The sequence below is a fragment of the Mauremys mutica genome, chromosome 3 (assembly GCF_020497125.1).
Source record: "Mauremys mutica isolate MM-2020 ecotype Southern chromosome 3, ASM2049712v1, whole genome shotgun sequence".
NCBI classification, from domain to species: domain Eukaryota; kingdom Metazoa; phylum Chordata; order Testudines; family Geoemydidae; genus Mauremys; species Mauremys mutica.
In genome coordinates this window covers 159,309,929-159,326,329 of record NC_059074.1, presented here as the reverse complement: position 1 = coordinate 159,326,329, position 16,401 = coordinate 159,309,929, and the positions used below count along the sequence as shown (strand labels likewise).

General features: G+C 41.6%; 1 protein-coding gene across 3 annotated transcripts in view; it reads right to left on the bottom strand.

The window, feature by feature from the left end:
• Window positions 1–16,401, bottom strand: part of SUSD4 (sushi domain containing 4) — a 112,727-nt gene that overhangs the window by 29,196 nt on the left and 67,130 nt on the right. For 2 of the 3 annotated variants that reach the window (XM_045008450.1, XM_045008448.1), the window contains exons 3-4: window positions 13,904–14,116; window positions 2,818–2,997 (exon numbers count right to left, since the gene is read on the bottom strand). In XM_045008450.1, the coding sequence (XP_044864385.1) occupies window positions 2,818–2,997; window positions 13,904–14,116 (393 nt within the window). The remainder of the gene's footprint in view (window positions 1–2,817; window positions 2,998–13,903; window positions 14,117–16,401) is intronic. The other variant, XM_045008449.1, reaches the window with a different exon arrangement.

The following is a 16,401-nucleotide window of genomic DNA, read 5'->3' as shown; positions in this document are numbered from 1 at the left end:
CCTGTCATTCAGTAACGAGGAGTGTGTAATTCCAAAATCAGCCCAAAAAGATAGTCTGTGTTATTACACATCAGACAAATGCACTTGTGAAGGGTATGTTTACACTGGAGCTAAAGGTGTAATTGCAGCTTAGGTAGACATACCAATGCTAGCTTTGATTGAAATAGCACCTAAAAATAGAAGAAACAGCAGTGCAAGTGGTGTGAGGTGCTGGCTGCCCTGAGGACACATCTTGGATGGGATCATACTTGGGTGGCTACTGCTTGTGCCATCGCAGCAACACTTCTATTTTTAGCATGCTCGATCAATCAGAGCTAGTGGAGGTGTCTCTACTTGGACTGACAGTTGCACCTCCAGCTCCAGGGCAGGTATCCCCAAAGTCAGATGCGAGCAGATTTATGGGCCACACTTATGCTTTGCACTTAAGGACTGTTGTCATCTAGGCCCTGATCTTCAAAGGTATTTAGGCACCTAACTGAAATCTACGGGAGTTGGGCACCAAAATACCTTTGAGGATCTGGGCCTTAGTTACCAGGCTCAGCTTCTCTCACCCAAAAATATAATTAGAAGGTCATATACATTTTCCCCTATTTTTAAACAAATTAACTTTATCTACTCTAACAATTTTTCACTGTTTTTTCCTTTGCTAAAATTGCTAACTTGGCAAACAAATAAAGGCGTAGAGGGGGTTGGTATTAGAAAACAAAGCCATTCACATCTATCCATCCCAGTACTGTCTAATGCCTAAAATCATTGGGCCCATTTCTCATTTACACCAAGACCTCTTTATACTGCTCTGAGAACTTGAATGGGGCCATAGCGTAACGAGAATCAGGTCCTAGTGGACAAGTGCTCACCTCATATTTAGCACTCATGATGGCAATCCTAACAGACCGGATACACCCAGAACAGATGCTAACTCTACAACAAGACTTGAGAACCATTGGAGAGCAACATAAGAAGCCAGCACTGTGATTGCCTGTACTGTACCTGTTTCATAGATACCGGATTTCATATCGCTTACTTGCACTAAATTTACTTTAAAAATGTGGTTAATGTTGAATTAAACAGGAGGAGAACTAAGGTGTGTATTTAGGGGGCAATATCAATCCACTGCAGCTGAGGTGTGTGTAGCAGCAGTTGTCTTTTGTTCCATGGCTTTAATATCACACTGGAGGAAAGCAATGGAAACTACTGCTCATCTGAATAATAGACCAGAAAAATTCCACCTGTAAACTGGGTGAGCAGGTCCCTTAAATGCAAAACAAATAGTGTTTGAGTCTGTCATCATTTGTTTTAAAATGGCCGGGGCACTTAAAACCACTACACAAATGTCCTTTGCACCAGCATGCAATGGTGCAAAGTGCATTCACCATTTTGACTGGAAAAGGTGATTTTCTTAAGGGTTCTGCTTTTTCTGCTAGCATCTACAGACACAATTTATTTAATCTCTAAGATATGTGCAAAGCAACGTTGGACTATGGCAGTTGCCTAACTTCAACATGCTGGTGCCACATGGCAGCGATAAGACCTTTCTTTGTGAAATATGTAGAGACTCTGTGGCATGTTAAATAAAAAAAAAATATAAAGCCAGAATTAATCACTCAAGGGCTTGTTTTATCTTTTATTTGGCCACAGCATATTTAGGAACCATCTCTTAAGTGAAATTTGATTATTTTTCTGCTCTCCCTGCATTTTAAAAGATTTACAGAATAATGGGAACTATCCAACTGATAAAAAATACATATGCACCATGCTGACAAGTCTTAATGTTCAATGCTTTCTGCAATCCCCAACGCCATTAAAAATACAATAGTTCATTACTACATTTCCAGATGTGTTCCAAATGTATGGAAATAACTTGAAAGGGGCTGAGCATCTGTGATTTCAACTCAAAGGGGGCTCAGCACTCTCACGTCCAAGCCCCAAATGACAGTATACTTCCTAAATTGTATTATACACAGAAGACCTGTCTAGATAAGGAAAAGAGGTCAAGGTTAGCCAATCCTAATCTTTCCCTTGGTGCAGACGCAGGTTAAAACACCTTTTATCTTGACTAAAATGGTCAAGACTAACCCCAGGGGAGCCTAGGATCAACCTCAACTAGCTAAATTGGGGTTAAAGGTGCTAATCTGTGGCCATGCAAGAGAAATGGGTTGTGGTTAGATCAGGGTATTTAACACAGGTCCACTAATGGCAGCCTAGCCTCAATCACTCTTCTCAAGGCTAGACAAACTCAAGCTGTCGCCTTCTCATACACCTTCACTAGCACTAATGGCTCTGCTGGCCAAATTAGTCCCTGTGCAACTGCACAGTGTTCAGTCAATATCCGTGGGTGTAACTGATTTAAAACTTGGTGAACCACTCAGTCGATCATGCACAAGATGAAATAGACTCTAACTTGTTCTGTCCTAGTTGCATCAGCTCTGCAGGGCTAACGAAGTGAAAAGCAGTAAAAAACCTAATTCTTTCACTAAATGAAGTAGTGCACAGGTTTAGGTGGCCCAAAGGGCCTTGTGCTGACCTAACAGGGGTGAATTTCAACCTGTTTCATTAAAAGAAGATATGCCCTCCTCCGATTTTAGACTAGCAGAAAGTAACATTTAACATAAGATTTTAAAATAAAGCTACCCTGGAATGTGGAAATTTAGCTCCAAAAGCAAATAATAGGGATGAGCAAATCCAAAAGCCTTTGCAGAAATACTGTACAACTGGATCTATCAGCTTATTGTTATCCTCTTTAGCTGCAGAAAAAAGTGCTGGTAAATGATTACAAGGTGTAAGAGCTATAAAATAAGGTGCTCTGGTGTACTATACCTTGACAAATGGGCAGATTATCCCACATTCCATCATCTTGACATATTGAAACCATGTTGTCTAAGTCAGGGTAACGGATCTGGAATCCTTCATGACAACTGATTATTAACTTATCTCCAGTCCTGTATGTCTTGTTATGAACCTCTGCATCTTCAACATGTGGAGCAAGGCAATCTGTGACTTAACAAAATTATGTATTATTAATTTAGTTACAAAAGAAGAACCATGGCCAGCTGCTCAATAGTCAAGCTCTTAAGCAAAGATAACCCATAATATACCTGTTCTGGTTAAACAGTTTGCTGTCTGCACAGCACAAAATGCAATTCAGTTAATATACATTTTCTTAGTCACTCATCAGGACCATAGTCCACTGTATGATAGTAGAGTCTGGTGTGTTATAATGAGAGTATGTATTTCCAATTGTTGTATACAAGCAGATGGAGAGCATAGCTAGATTGCTTTTAATATTCTCCTTCCATTGCAGCACAAGTTAAACTGCGTGTACAGTAAGTCAGTGTAAGCAGGAAAGAGCTGGGAGAGGGGGCGGCAGGGGTGGAGAGGAGGAAAGAAAAAAAGAGGAAATGCAGATACTGTGTAAGGAATAAAGAATTACAATTTAAGTGAAGAGAGAGATTGAGAACCAACTACATTTATAAGGGTCCACTTAGATCTGTTCTATAAAGTTCACACCAAATATACCTTTATTTTAAGCTCCTTGTCAGCTAAGTCCCCCAGTACAGTATTAATAACTAAATCTCTGATTAGTGGCACATTTCCCCATTGCCTGGGAATCTGTACATCAGCAGGGCAGCAGACTTAATTTAACCCCACACCCTCATCCCACCCTGCTTGCCTTTCAGATCTACTTGCTGTGAATCTAGCTGTGGGATGGGGTTTGCATATTTATATCTTTCTCCTTACACACGGTCAGTGTTTAGCCAATAGCAAGACCCACATTACTAGCGTTCAGTTTGCTCATTTGTTTTTTGCTTTTAGTGATTTACATTACGATCACTCACAGACAGTAACGGAATAAACACATAGCTGAAGAGATCACGTCATGTTATCCATTTGCAGACATCTGTCCACAGGCTGGTCATAGAGAGGCCGCAAAGTTGTAATTCACATGCATACTTAACCTTCCCAGGCTGCATACTGTGCATATTAGGCAGAGATGCTGAATAAGGTAAAATCAATTGAGGATGATGTCCAGGGCTTAAATTCAGTCAGAGGTGTCTGGAGTGGAGCTCCAGTAAATGTTTTCAACCCCCGGAAGCTTTTATAGCAAGGGCGGGGGGCCTCCCAGAAATTCTAAGGGTACGTCTACACTACAGGACTATTCCGAATGTGCATAAACCGGTTTTGTAAAACAGATTTTATAAAATCGATTGCGCACGGCCACACTAAGCACATTAATTCGGTGGTGTGCGTCCGCGGTCCGAGGCTAGCGTCGGCTTCTGGAGCGTTGCACTGTGGGTAGCTATTCCCTAGCTATCCCATAGTTCCCGCAGCCTCCCCTGCCCCTTGGAACTTCCGGGTTGAGATCCCAGTGCCTGATGGGGCAAAAATCATTGTCACGGGTGGTTCTGGGTAAATGTCGTTAGTCACTCCTTCCTCTGGGAAAGCAACGGCAGACAAGCATTTCGCGCCTTTTCCCCCTGGATTGCCCTGGCAGATGCCACAGCATGGCAATCATGGAGCTTGTTTTGCCTTGTGACTCTCACCGTATGTGTACTAGATGCCGCTCACAGAGGCGATTCAGCAGCGCTACACAGAAGCATGCTTTTGCTTTTGCATGACAGCAGAGATGGTTACTAGCCATATTGCACCATCCAACCCTTCCATAAATTGGAACTAAGATGATCACGGCTACCAGTCCTTTTGTACCATTTGCTGCTGTCATAAGTGCCCCTGGCTGCTCTTAGCCAGGGGCGCAAAAGCCAAAATTGGGAATGACTCCCTGAGTCAATCCCTCCTTTTTGGTATCTAAAAATAGAATCAGTCCTGCCTAGAATATAGGCAAGTGTACTAGATAACCACTGTATCATAGAACCAGAGAGCACAGCTGCTCTGTGTCAGATCCTGCAGAAATTATGATCTGTATGCTATTCACAGGGGGTGCTCCTGTAACAACCCCACCTGTTGATTCCGTTCTTCCCTCAGCCTTTCTGGGCTACCGTAGCATTGTCCCCTCACTTGTGTGATGAAGTAATAAAGAATGCAGGAATAAGACATGGTGACTTGTTAGTGAGAAATGAGTGGAAGGCAGCCTCCAGCTGCTATGATAGTCCAGACAGGACATTAAGCAGTGTGTAGGAGAGAAGCCCAGCATCCCTCTGCTAGTCCAGGGGCAACTGAATCTTTTCTTTACACATGAAGGGTGGGGGCTGATGGAGCTCAGCCCCCTGTTGCTATGATGACGATGGTTACCAGCCATATTGCACCATCCACCAGAAAAAATTAGGGCCAGGCGCCCTTGATCGACCTGACGGATGCTAGTCAGCATGGTTACTGCCCCATGTGCCAATAGGCTGATGACGAGGACGGTTACCAGTCCTTTTGTACCATCAGCCACCCATGGCAGGGGGGGAGTGAGGATGTTGGTGTTGACGGCTGCAGCATCGTGTCTATCTGCAGCATTCAGTAAAGATAGGGTGACATGTAAAAGAGTCAGAGGATTGTTTTCCCTTTCGCTTCTGGGGGTGGGTGGGGGGGTGAGTAGATTGCCAAGCTATGCCCTGACCCACCGCAGACACTGTGTTTGACCCTAGAAGCATTTGGAGCTCAGCCAAGAATGCAAATACTTTTCGGAGGCTGCAGGAACTGTGGGATAGCTTCAGTCCTCCAGTCCGTTACGCTTGTCACGCTGCAGTGCGCTGAGTCCCTGCTATGGCATCTGTCTGGAGATTTTTAAAAAAGGATTCTGAATTTCATCTTCTGTAACGGAGCGCTGATAGAACGGATTTGCCTGCCCTTACAGCGATCACATCCGCATGGTCCGTGCTGGAGCTCTTTTTTTATTTTGATTTCGGACTGCATCGCCACCCGTGCTGATCGGAGCTCCACGCTGGGCAAACAGGAAATATTCAAAAGTTCGCGGGGCTTTTCCTGTCTACCTGACCACTGCATCCGAGTTCAGATTGCGGTCCAGAGCGGTCACTGGTGCACTGTGGGATAGCTCCCGGAGGCCAATACCGTCGATCAGCGTCCACACTAACCCTAATCCGATATGTTAATACCGATACTAGCGTTACTCCTCTCGTTAGGGAGGAGTACAGAAACCGGTTTAAAGAGCCATTAAAATCGATATAAGGTGCCTCCCAGTGTGGACGGTTGTGGCGTTAAATCGGTTTTACGCTCCTAAAACCGGTTTAAACGCCTAGTGTAGACCAAGTTAAGCCCTGACGATGTCTATTTGTAAAAATGTGTAAACTGTATGTGAGGCATTAGTTCAAAGGATGAGAAAAATTCCCTCTTTCCAGAGAGGATGGAGCAAATTCTCTGCTGCATGCGTTCCAGCAGTTGTACACCAGTGTGCCTCTGCTGAAGCCAATGGAGTCGCAACAGTGTAAAATGGTGTAAAGGAGTAGAGACTCAGGCCCAGTGTGTGTTCAGTGGCCAAGATTTTCAAAAGTTACAAGCGATTTTGGATGCTTCAGTTTTTTGGTGCCCAAACTGATATGCCTTAAAAGGTATTTGCTCAGCACTGTCAGAAACTTCCCTCTGAAAATCAGGCCCTCCACATAAGTACCTCAAAACTGAGCTGACCCAAAATCAATAGCCACTGTTAAAAATCCTGTGTTCACTATATGAAATATGAGGAAGAATGGTGGAGAACTGATACACAGGCACAGACACACAGTGGTGCCAAAGCAGCAAAAGTGGAAAAATACACAAATAAATAGATGAAACGAAGGCTGGAAGATGAGGGAGGACAAAGAGAGAGAAATTCTACTAATACTAAACAGTTAACAGCCAGGTAAATTAATAAGAGAGAACTGTATACATGATTCAGAAAGTTCATCCTCCTCATAAATATAAAACAACATTAGAAAGAGGAATAAAGGAAATCTTGGCGAAATATGCTCATGTAATCATCTGTCTGAATGCCAGGAACCAATTCATGTCAGAGACAGCAGTTAAGAATTTGTAGACACTGGAAAATAGGAGAATAAAGGGCTCCAAATAAAAACATATATATACACATCACGAAATCCCTTTTTGTGCTGCTTTACAAACATCTTTCTCCCAGGAGATGATCACCCACACTATTACACAAGGAGCCTAACTACCTTGTTTTGAAAAATCACTTGGGAGCTGCAAATTTTAGGGAACCAAGAGAAATCTTCTGCCAGTTTCACTGATAGTATATTTTTAAATTTACAGTTCAGGAATCAGTCAGTCATCCATAAAGAAGAGAAACGGAAACATCTTGCTTTCGAGCTGCTTGTTTATTAGGGGCACAATTTCTAAGCAAGGCCTAGACATTTAGAACTGGACTAGATAAACCTCTAGCAATGGCACGCAGATGAACCTCTGTTCTATGATCCTTTCAGCCACCAGATCTCACTGACTTTAATTGGAGACTGGTGCCTTGCCCCAATTTAAAAACACATCCCTCTGTGTTTTCAATTTATACCTGTCCTTTCCGGATTACATTTGATTTAGCAGACTTTATGATGTCATCTGGAAACAATTAGTAGTAAAAAATGTGACGATTTCCCAATACCTTTAACTATTTCACTACTGCTGAATTTGCCAGGTATTTTGGCAGAGCACACCAGCTGTCCACTGGAGTGTTCATGGATGATGGTGGGTGTTGCAGGGGAACAGCAGCAGCAGGGATTATTAATTTATAGAGCACCCACATCTTGGATGATGTGTACACTAACAAAAAGTTAAACCCACGCCATGTTAAAAACCCAGACATTCCCTCAAAAAACTGGAGAGCTAGTGAGCATGGGAGTGAAAAGATGGTGTCCTGACCCAAAAGAAAAGCCTTACGCCAAGTCTTGAATATTGTCACGAGGGGGCTTCAGTGGAAGTCTTCAGGGATGGAACGACATAGACATGGATCCCAATTCCTAGCCTGATGCAGATGGAAGGTCAGGAGAGATGGCAAGAGACAATACCGATGAAAAGCTTACTCATGGGATAATGGTGTCCTGCTGCTACATAAGGATAGGGAACTACTCACCCCTCCACTTATATGTTTACCCTTTGCTTATATGCTTAAAGTTTAAGGCCTTTGCTTATAAGCTTAAAGCTTAAATAGTGAAATTAACCCCTTGCCCTGCTAGGCCCAAGGCCTATAAGGCCTATAGCTAAACAATTGCTATGTAAGAGCAAATGTTGGAACTTCTGCAAAACTTGTTTGTCTGTACAAGGGGCACGGAGGGGGGGAGGGGGAAAGGAGACCAGAGAAAGGGGAACTGAGGGAAGGAACAAAGAGGGCCCATATGTGCCAGCTCAGCCACAATGCGACACGAGCCTTATCCAATGCAACCGCAAAGGAGGAGTCTTAAAACAGGCAGACCACAACGTAACTGCCAAAGCAGGAAAAACCTAATATGGAAAATATTAGGATAGCTTGCTTGTTTTGCACAGGTTTATTTCAAATAAGGCAAATTATATTGAGTGATAGTTTGTGGTTTTAGCCTTTATAAGCTTGGTAAAATTTGTAACAGCCAGGGCAGTTAACCCCATGCATGGGGCCATGCTGACTCTCCCTGCATATATGCTTGTATGAAATAAAGGAGCCTCAGGCTGTCTGATCTAAAATCAACGGTGTGGACAGTTTTCCACAACAATAAACACAGGAGCAAACTATACACTGAGATGAAATACGAAATTTTATTTTCAAAGCAGAGAAAATTAATCCTGTAACTATGATCTATTACAGTGACTTCATTCCTGTTATCCCAAATGATGGCTGCAGACTGAAACACTTTACTCCGATGGATATTAGCAGAATACAGTGGCAGTTGCTCACTGTAGCATTATTAGCCCACTACACCCTGGTTGGCTTAAATAAAAGAATAAACTGCTGTAGTCTTCCCCTCTATAAACTGGATGAGCTGCCACAGATTCCATTTGGAATAGCTGAAAGTAAGTGACCGAACTGAAAGACTTCTTCATCAGACAGAATAAAATGTGTTCCCGTCACTGCTTTTCTAGGCACTCTTCAGCAAATCCCCTGGAAGGGGAAACCACATCACATGTTATAAGTGATCTTTTACCAGCATTATAGAGTAAAGGCTTCTACTTGCATGCTCTGCTTAGATCTAATAGGTCAATGTGAAAGCAGAGGAGCCCAAACCATTCTCTGTGAGACACCTTTGTGAACTTCCAGCGGCCCAATGGCTGTAAATGGAGCTCATCTTTCATACCAAGGAACATGTTTGTCTGTTCCATTCTGTTGTGACACTGAAACATACACGACCTCTTCTAAATTAAGCTTTCAGGGATTATTTCTTAACTGCTTCATGCTTCCAAGAACAGCACACAAAGGCAGCTCAGAGGGACGACAGGACATGCACACAACAGTGAAGAAATCCAGTACTTCAGGTGTGTTATCGTAGAGTTGCCACCAGAGTGGCTTGTATTTTCTCTATGCAGCAGTGCTTGTTAAGGGGCAGGTATAGGTCTTCCAGGATTAGGAGGGAAATATGACAGGAATGGCATTATTAAGAACATGCTCAGTTTTAGGTTAACTGATTTTGACAGTGTCCTCATAAAAACAAATACAAGGATCAATATTTCCTCATTAAGTTGTATTTTTGTAATCTACGGAAAAACTTGGTCTGTGAGTGCTATAAAATAAAGTTGGTAGAATTAGGCTGGTATGATAATTCTGTGGATGGTAAAGAGATTATATTTCTGCAGACATCACAGGATTCCTGCACTTTGTTAATTATCGTTACTCGTTGTATAACAACAATGCCTAGAGGCTCCAACTGAGACTGGTGCCCCACAGAGGTAAGCACTGTAGAGACAGACATTTTCTTCTTTAATGACATGTATAGAAATTTGGAGCAATTAGTGGTGAAGCAGGCTTTTAATATTTTAACATCCATCACTATAACCCATCAGAAGGTGAAATAATCTTTGTGTTCCAAGCACTATTTGACTGTTTAAGACAGATGTTGATTGTTATATTTGCCAATGTGCTTTATGTAAATTTCAGGTACTGCCATCTGGACCATTAAAATAGCTGTTTTTAATATGACCAACAATGAGACAGTCCCGGACCTGACGAGCTTGCAGTTTAAATAGACAAGACAGAAAAAAGATGGGAGGAAGAACATATTATCATCTTTATTTCACAGATGGGGAACAGACACAGAGAGATTAAATCATTTGTCCAAGATCACACAGGAAGTCTATGGCAAAGGTGGAAACTGAACCTCAATTTCCTGAGTTGCCCTCAAGGCCATCATTTCTCCCCCTCGGGCAGCCTGGCACTGAAAGAACTCAACAGTAACAAACAGCCTTGGAGAATGGGAGTGAGAGAGTTCAGCCCATAGCACAACAGAGCATCCTCAAGTAGACTGTGTAACTGTAGATTTAGCCGGAAAGGAGGTAGATAGCACTTGTTCCTAGTAGTCTGGTAGTTTCAGCAGCCACGTATTGCAGAGGGAGATTACTGTGTAGAAAACATGACACTTATTCTTAAACAATAAATACGGAATTCTCACCTTGCTGCCTCGGGATTTACGTGCATAATCCCATTAGAACTGATGGAAGTTACATGCATCACACATTGTAGAGCAATACGAGACTATAACTGTAAGTAAACAGATTTTTGACAAGTACATTTATCATGTATATAGATGTGCTGTGCGACTTTGTCCTTGCATTGACACTTAAGATCTTCTGCACCTTAACAGGAAATGGAAGGTCTATTTAATCAAATCAATTGACTGAAAATCTCCTGATAAGCTTATTCATTTTTAAATGAATAACTTTTTATATAGATTGACATTTCATAGTCTTTTAAATAGCACTAATACCTGAGATTGTAGAGCAAATATAAATTTTAGATTGTTCTAGCATATAACTGTTGTATGTTAATGGTTTTTAATGCTCAAGTTTTCTAATGTTGGTCATATTAAAAACAGCTATTTTAATGGTTCAGGTGGCAGTACCTGAAATTTACATAAGGCATATTGGCAAATATAACAATCAACATCTGCCTTTGAAAGTCAAGTAGTGCTTGCAAAACAATGATTATTTCACCTTCTGGTGGGCTATAGTGATGTTTGTTAAAATATTAAAAGCCTGTTTCACCACTAATTGCTCCAAATTTCTACACATATCATTAAAGAAGAAAATGTCTGTGATGCAGACTTTTATGTAAGTCACTAAACCTCTGACAGGTGCCAGGAGAACCCAAAAAGGTGTTCCAACTCCTTCCCAACTACACTCCAAATGTGCCGTGCTACTATATTGCTCATCAATCTACAATTCTCCTGCTTTGTGACTAAGGCTCCTATTCAGGAAAGCATTTTTATAACCGCTTAAATCCCACAATTAAAGTTAGGTATGCGCTTAAGTGGTTTTCTGAATCAGGGGCTTATTAGCAGGGGGATGAACTATATGATTTAAATCATTCTTTTCTATTGCTAAATCTATTTGGGTTTCTTTGTTGTAGGGGTTTTTTTTTGTTTTTTTGATTTTTTTTTTAGTAGTACGGTATTTAGACCTCAGTTCCGAAAAGCATCCCTAACCAGTAAAGTATTATGTTTGGCTGCTTTCCTGAATCAGGGCCTTACTCTCTGGGGTCCCAATCTAAAATAAAGCACTTAAGCAGATACTTAACTCTAAACACGAGTAGTCATGTGTTCACAGTGAAGCTTATGCTTCAGTGTTTTGCTGGATTAAGGCCTTGACAGGCAATGATATGTTATGCCCAATGGTGTAAGTTAATGATTGCCTACGGTGAGATTGTTGGGCACTCAGCCCATCTCATTACCATCCCCCAAACATGGGGTGAAATCTTGACACACACACTCACAATGAACTTATGGGAGTTTTGCCATTGACTTCTATTTCATCCATGGATGATGATAAACCTTTTTGTGTACACAATAAAAATGCATTAATGCTCGGTGTAACAGTTGCAACAAATGATGCATATATTGGCTCAGAGATATGCAGAACCCCCAAGCAAACACTTAGCAATCTCTAAAAGAAAATAAGTTTTTACAAGAACTTGTCTTTTTCCCCCTAGTTTTACTGCTAATTTTAAACATAACTATTTCCATTGTCGTTCCATTTTCATTTTTTCATCAACACTCATTTGGTTAGAGAGTATGGATGTCAATGCCAGGTGAATGGAATATGCAAGCGTGTGAATATTACGCACATGTGCTGTTAAAATGTGGCTGATTTTTTCTTTGTAACTATTTTGCTGGTAATGAGACAGTGAAGTAAAAACAAAAAAGTTACTGCTATTTTACTGTGCTATATCTACAGTATTATTTCTGCCACAGCATGAAATGTGCAAAACATTGTATAATAGAAGTGTCTCTTTCAGAAACAGGAAAATGGGATTGAACTGTCCTGGGAAGGTGGTAATTTCCTGCTTTGCCAATGGAATAAAAGAGCAAAACTCTCATGTCTCCCTGTTAAAAATTAAATCAAAACAAGCAAAAACTATTGAGATTTACTGAAAGAAAAAGTATCAGAAACAAACTGACTGCAAAAGGTTCAGTTATGATTCAGAAAGAACATGCCACCAGGATATAATTTTATCATCCAGAACCATAAGCCTCTGTTCTTTTCATGCTTAGAAGATGTGGTTCATAACCACTGACAAAATATAAAAGGGGTTTTCCGTCATAATATATTTGCAGTTACTATACACCTTGGGCTAAGGCTTAGTCACATAGCCTTCAGTTGTTTCTTTTGAGTCAGATCTACCCGTCTAGGTTATGGTATTTTATCTTCTTTTACATGAAGGGAGCCTTAGCAAATAAAATTCGACCCTGATCTCACTTAAGTCAATGGGTAATTTGCTACTGACTTTAATGGGGGCAAAAGTAGGCCCTAAAACACAACAGGTAAACAGTTAGGTAAAAAAAAAAAAACACATCAGAAGAAAAATTCTTCTCGGATATAAAGGACTAGTTGTTCAGCTGGAGTAAATCAGCATGACTCCACCAGCTGAAGATCTGCCCCCCAGTTTTTAATATGATAGAGAGATAATACTCCCAGCCAAATATTATTTAAAGTTTCATAGAGGCAAAGCATTCACACTAAATCCTGCTGACACTTTTTATGTCTCTTGATTATAAGTATCTCTGCTGAACAAAAATAAATCCATTGTAGAAAGAAGTGATAGTTTTAATATACTTGGTGAAATGAATAGTATGTACTACTTGGACACATTTTTGGCCAGAATTAATGTTTGTGATTTGATAGTCTAATCCTGCTCCCATCAAACATCTTAGAAGAAAAAGTAGCAGTGTCTCAAATACGTAAAACCAGATACATTTTTAAAGAGATCATATTTACATAAAACAAAAATCAAGTTGGTTTTACCCCATGAATGTCTGAATTACTTAAAAGTAAACGTATACAGTACCAATAAACTACTGCTTGCTCTGCCTATTTCATCCTCTAATTAATTATGAACTATGTACATGTAATAAATAATAATTGATTTAAACCTCTGATTAAAATTCATTTCTAATGATACCAAAGATGTATTATATTTTTATAGTACAATATTACTGAAAGGATCACTAAGTGAACAGTAACGGTAATAATGTTTCTGTTATCAGTGGCAGTATTCTCTCTCTCTCTGTGTTTTGACAAAAGCAGTGATAAATCTATTTGTAATGGGACTTTATTACTTTCATGGCTAAGATTCATTTACTTCCCCTGTTCCTGCCTTAACAACACACACAGGCATGTTCTAGCTAATTTATCTGGATAAAAACTTCTCAGAAATTAAAACACATATTGAATGTAATCCTATGAAATGGGTTCTAGGCTTTTGCGCTCTGCAGAGAGACATAATGGTATGTATGTAAGTGATAACAATTGAGATTTGTGAAATGTTTAAACAAAATTAACTTACCTTCTTGTAGGCACACAGGTTTATCGCTTGGTTTCCAGCACAAGGAGCCATTAAAATGTCTCACACAAATCTTTTTCGAAGGACCCTTAAGCCTGTATCCTTCTTGACAGTGAAGCCGGACTACAGCACTTTCAAAGAAAACACCTGCACTTGGTGTCTTGTATCCATGTTCAGGGACTCCAGGATCAGCACAAGCATGGGGGTCATCAAATCCTATGTGAACAAACATGTAAGTCAATTATGTTCATTTATTACTCAAATAAGTGCAGTCTTCCTTTTTCTAGGATTCACCACGTTGACAGGCTCTGGAGAACAGCGACAGCCAGTGGCGAATAGTGACATAACAATCACCCACTGCAATCCTGGAAGCGTATGGGAGCCCTTAAACCTCCTATTAGTGCCTGTCAGTAAGCTCATCACTAGGGGCATTCTAGGGCACCCCATCCCCACTGGAAATGACCCACCCCCAATCTCCAGTAGGAAATTCCAGGTGCTGAGGTACTTTGCCCCTTCTCATAACCCCAGCCACACACCTATTGAGCTAGAAGTAGAAGCGATGTCAGCCTACCCACTCAATATCTAATCAAAGTCAATAAAGACCTGACCCACATGTCTGCAGGGAACAAAGCAGAGTAACCTATCTGTAGCTCATCACAGGAGCTGGGGGACCAGAGTGATTTGGAAGAGCCAAAAGAAAGCAGGGAGGAAGAAACAGAAAAAGAGAAAGGGGGGAGGGGAGGAATAGGAAGGGACAGTGAAAGGGAAAGCATAGAGGGTACGAAGTCTAGCTGCGATCCAAGGAATCGGGTGCTAGTCTAGGACTGAGCTGGTTGGGGGCAGGATGGGCATTTTGGGGAGTGTCAGTACATAGGAAAAAGTGACTTTCTATGTTGGGTAAATGAGATCCCACAATGAAGCTGGCTTGTGGGTCAGTTCACATATTGGTAAAACCCTGGTTGAGGACCACTAGCAGGAGTGAACACCAGGAGGGATTATGTTAAGACATTTGCTTTCAGAGAACTAACTAATCAACAAACAGCCATGAATCACATTTGTAAAATGAGCGTCTAGCACTTTTTCAAGCTCACTACAACGTATACAGCATCTTACACAAAATGTTGCCTTTTTTATTTTTTTGGCTGAAGAACTACTAAGGTTTAGTGTTGTACTGAATATGTACAGCATACTGAAGAAGCAAACAGCTCTGCAACAAGATCAGCAGGGGGGCAATCAGCCAATGGGAGGGATGCCTGGAAAAATTTGAAAGCCATCAAACTATAGATTTAATGTTTTGATTTTAAAAGAACCGTACCATAGGGCCTCAGTAATTTCCTGCATGATAAGCCTCAAGCGCCTCCACTGTACAGTCAGTCCAGGCTCCATGGCTGCTCTGAACTCCACCAGCTGATCACACCCCCAGGAGCCACTCCCCCACTCCCAACAGACCCCATCCGCCAGGGGCTGCTGCAGGAGGCATTGGGTAGGAGCTACCTCCACTAGGTCTACACCCTTGGGGTTCTCCTGTACCATGAGGAACCCCAGCTAGAGGGATGCAGCCAGTCTCCACTTCCTTTGCATTGCTGGAGAAGCACAAGGGGGAGCTGCACAGGCCACAGACTCTTACCCTACATATTCCCATCCCCGGTTAGATGAAGCTCACCCTGAGCAAAGAGTCACAGGAGCTTAAGTCTCATCTGTGATGATACTGTGAAACAAATCCCAAATACACACAGTACAGACATCATACAACTCAGGACCTACTGCACAAAATACACATGCCTCCACCACTTTAACAAATGTGGTGATAGTACAGCCATGAATTCATTACACTGGTGGGGTTATATATCTCATACAAGTCTGAGTTATGGGGAGGGGGTTAAACTCATTACCTGAGATTCAAAGACAGCTCCTTATGCTGCCAGCCATAGAAGCAAAACCCTCCAACTGAGGCCAATCATGGTCTCTCTCAGCAAAGGATGAGAGGCTTGGAAGCTATCTTGGACAATACAGGGGGAAGAAGGTGGTCTTGTCTCTCTTTGGGCCTTGACCAGAAAAGTCATGCCATCTTCATGGGCGTGTCAGCCTCCTGCACATAGAACCAACCTATTGAAGGGCAGGGGAAGGTAAAAACAGCCTCCAAACAAATATCCCAGTCCTCATGCAGAAACAGCAGATCTGCTCAGGGAGAAGCTGCTCATTTAAACCCTAGACTGGTTGGTGACACATTGCATCTGTGAAGGCAGAACTAGCCAAATACAATTGGACACTCAAAGAATCTGCCCTTACATTCCATCCAAACCCAGGGATAGCTTGAATTTTAGCATCATTTAAATGTGAATGGTAGTGTAGCAGAATGTGTGCCATCTCTTGAAGGAGGTTCCTAAGTGCACAGTGGAGAGATGTGCAAACTGCCTGGTTCAGAAGTCATGTGACAAAGGATACAATGGTGCCCAGATCATATGCAACTTACAGAGGAAAAAGCAATTTAAGCGTATTCC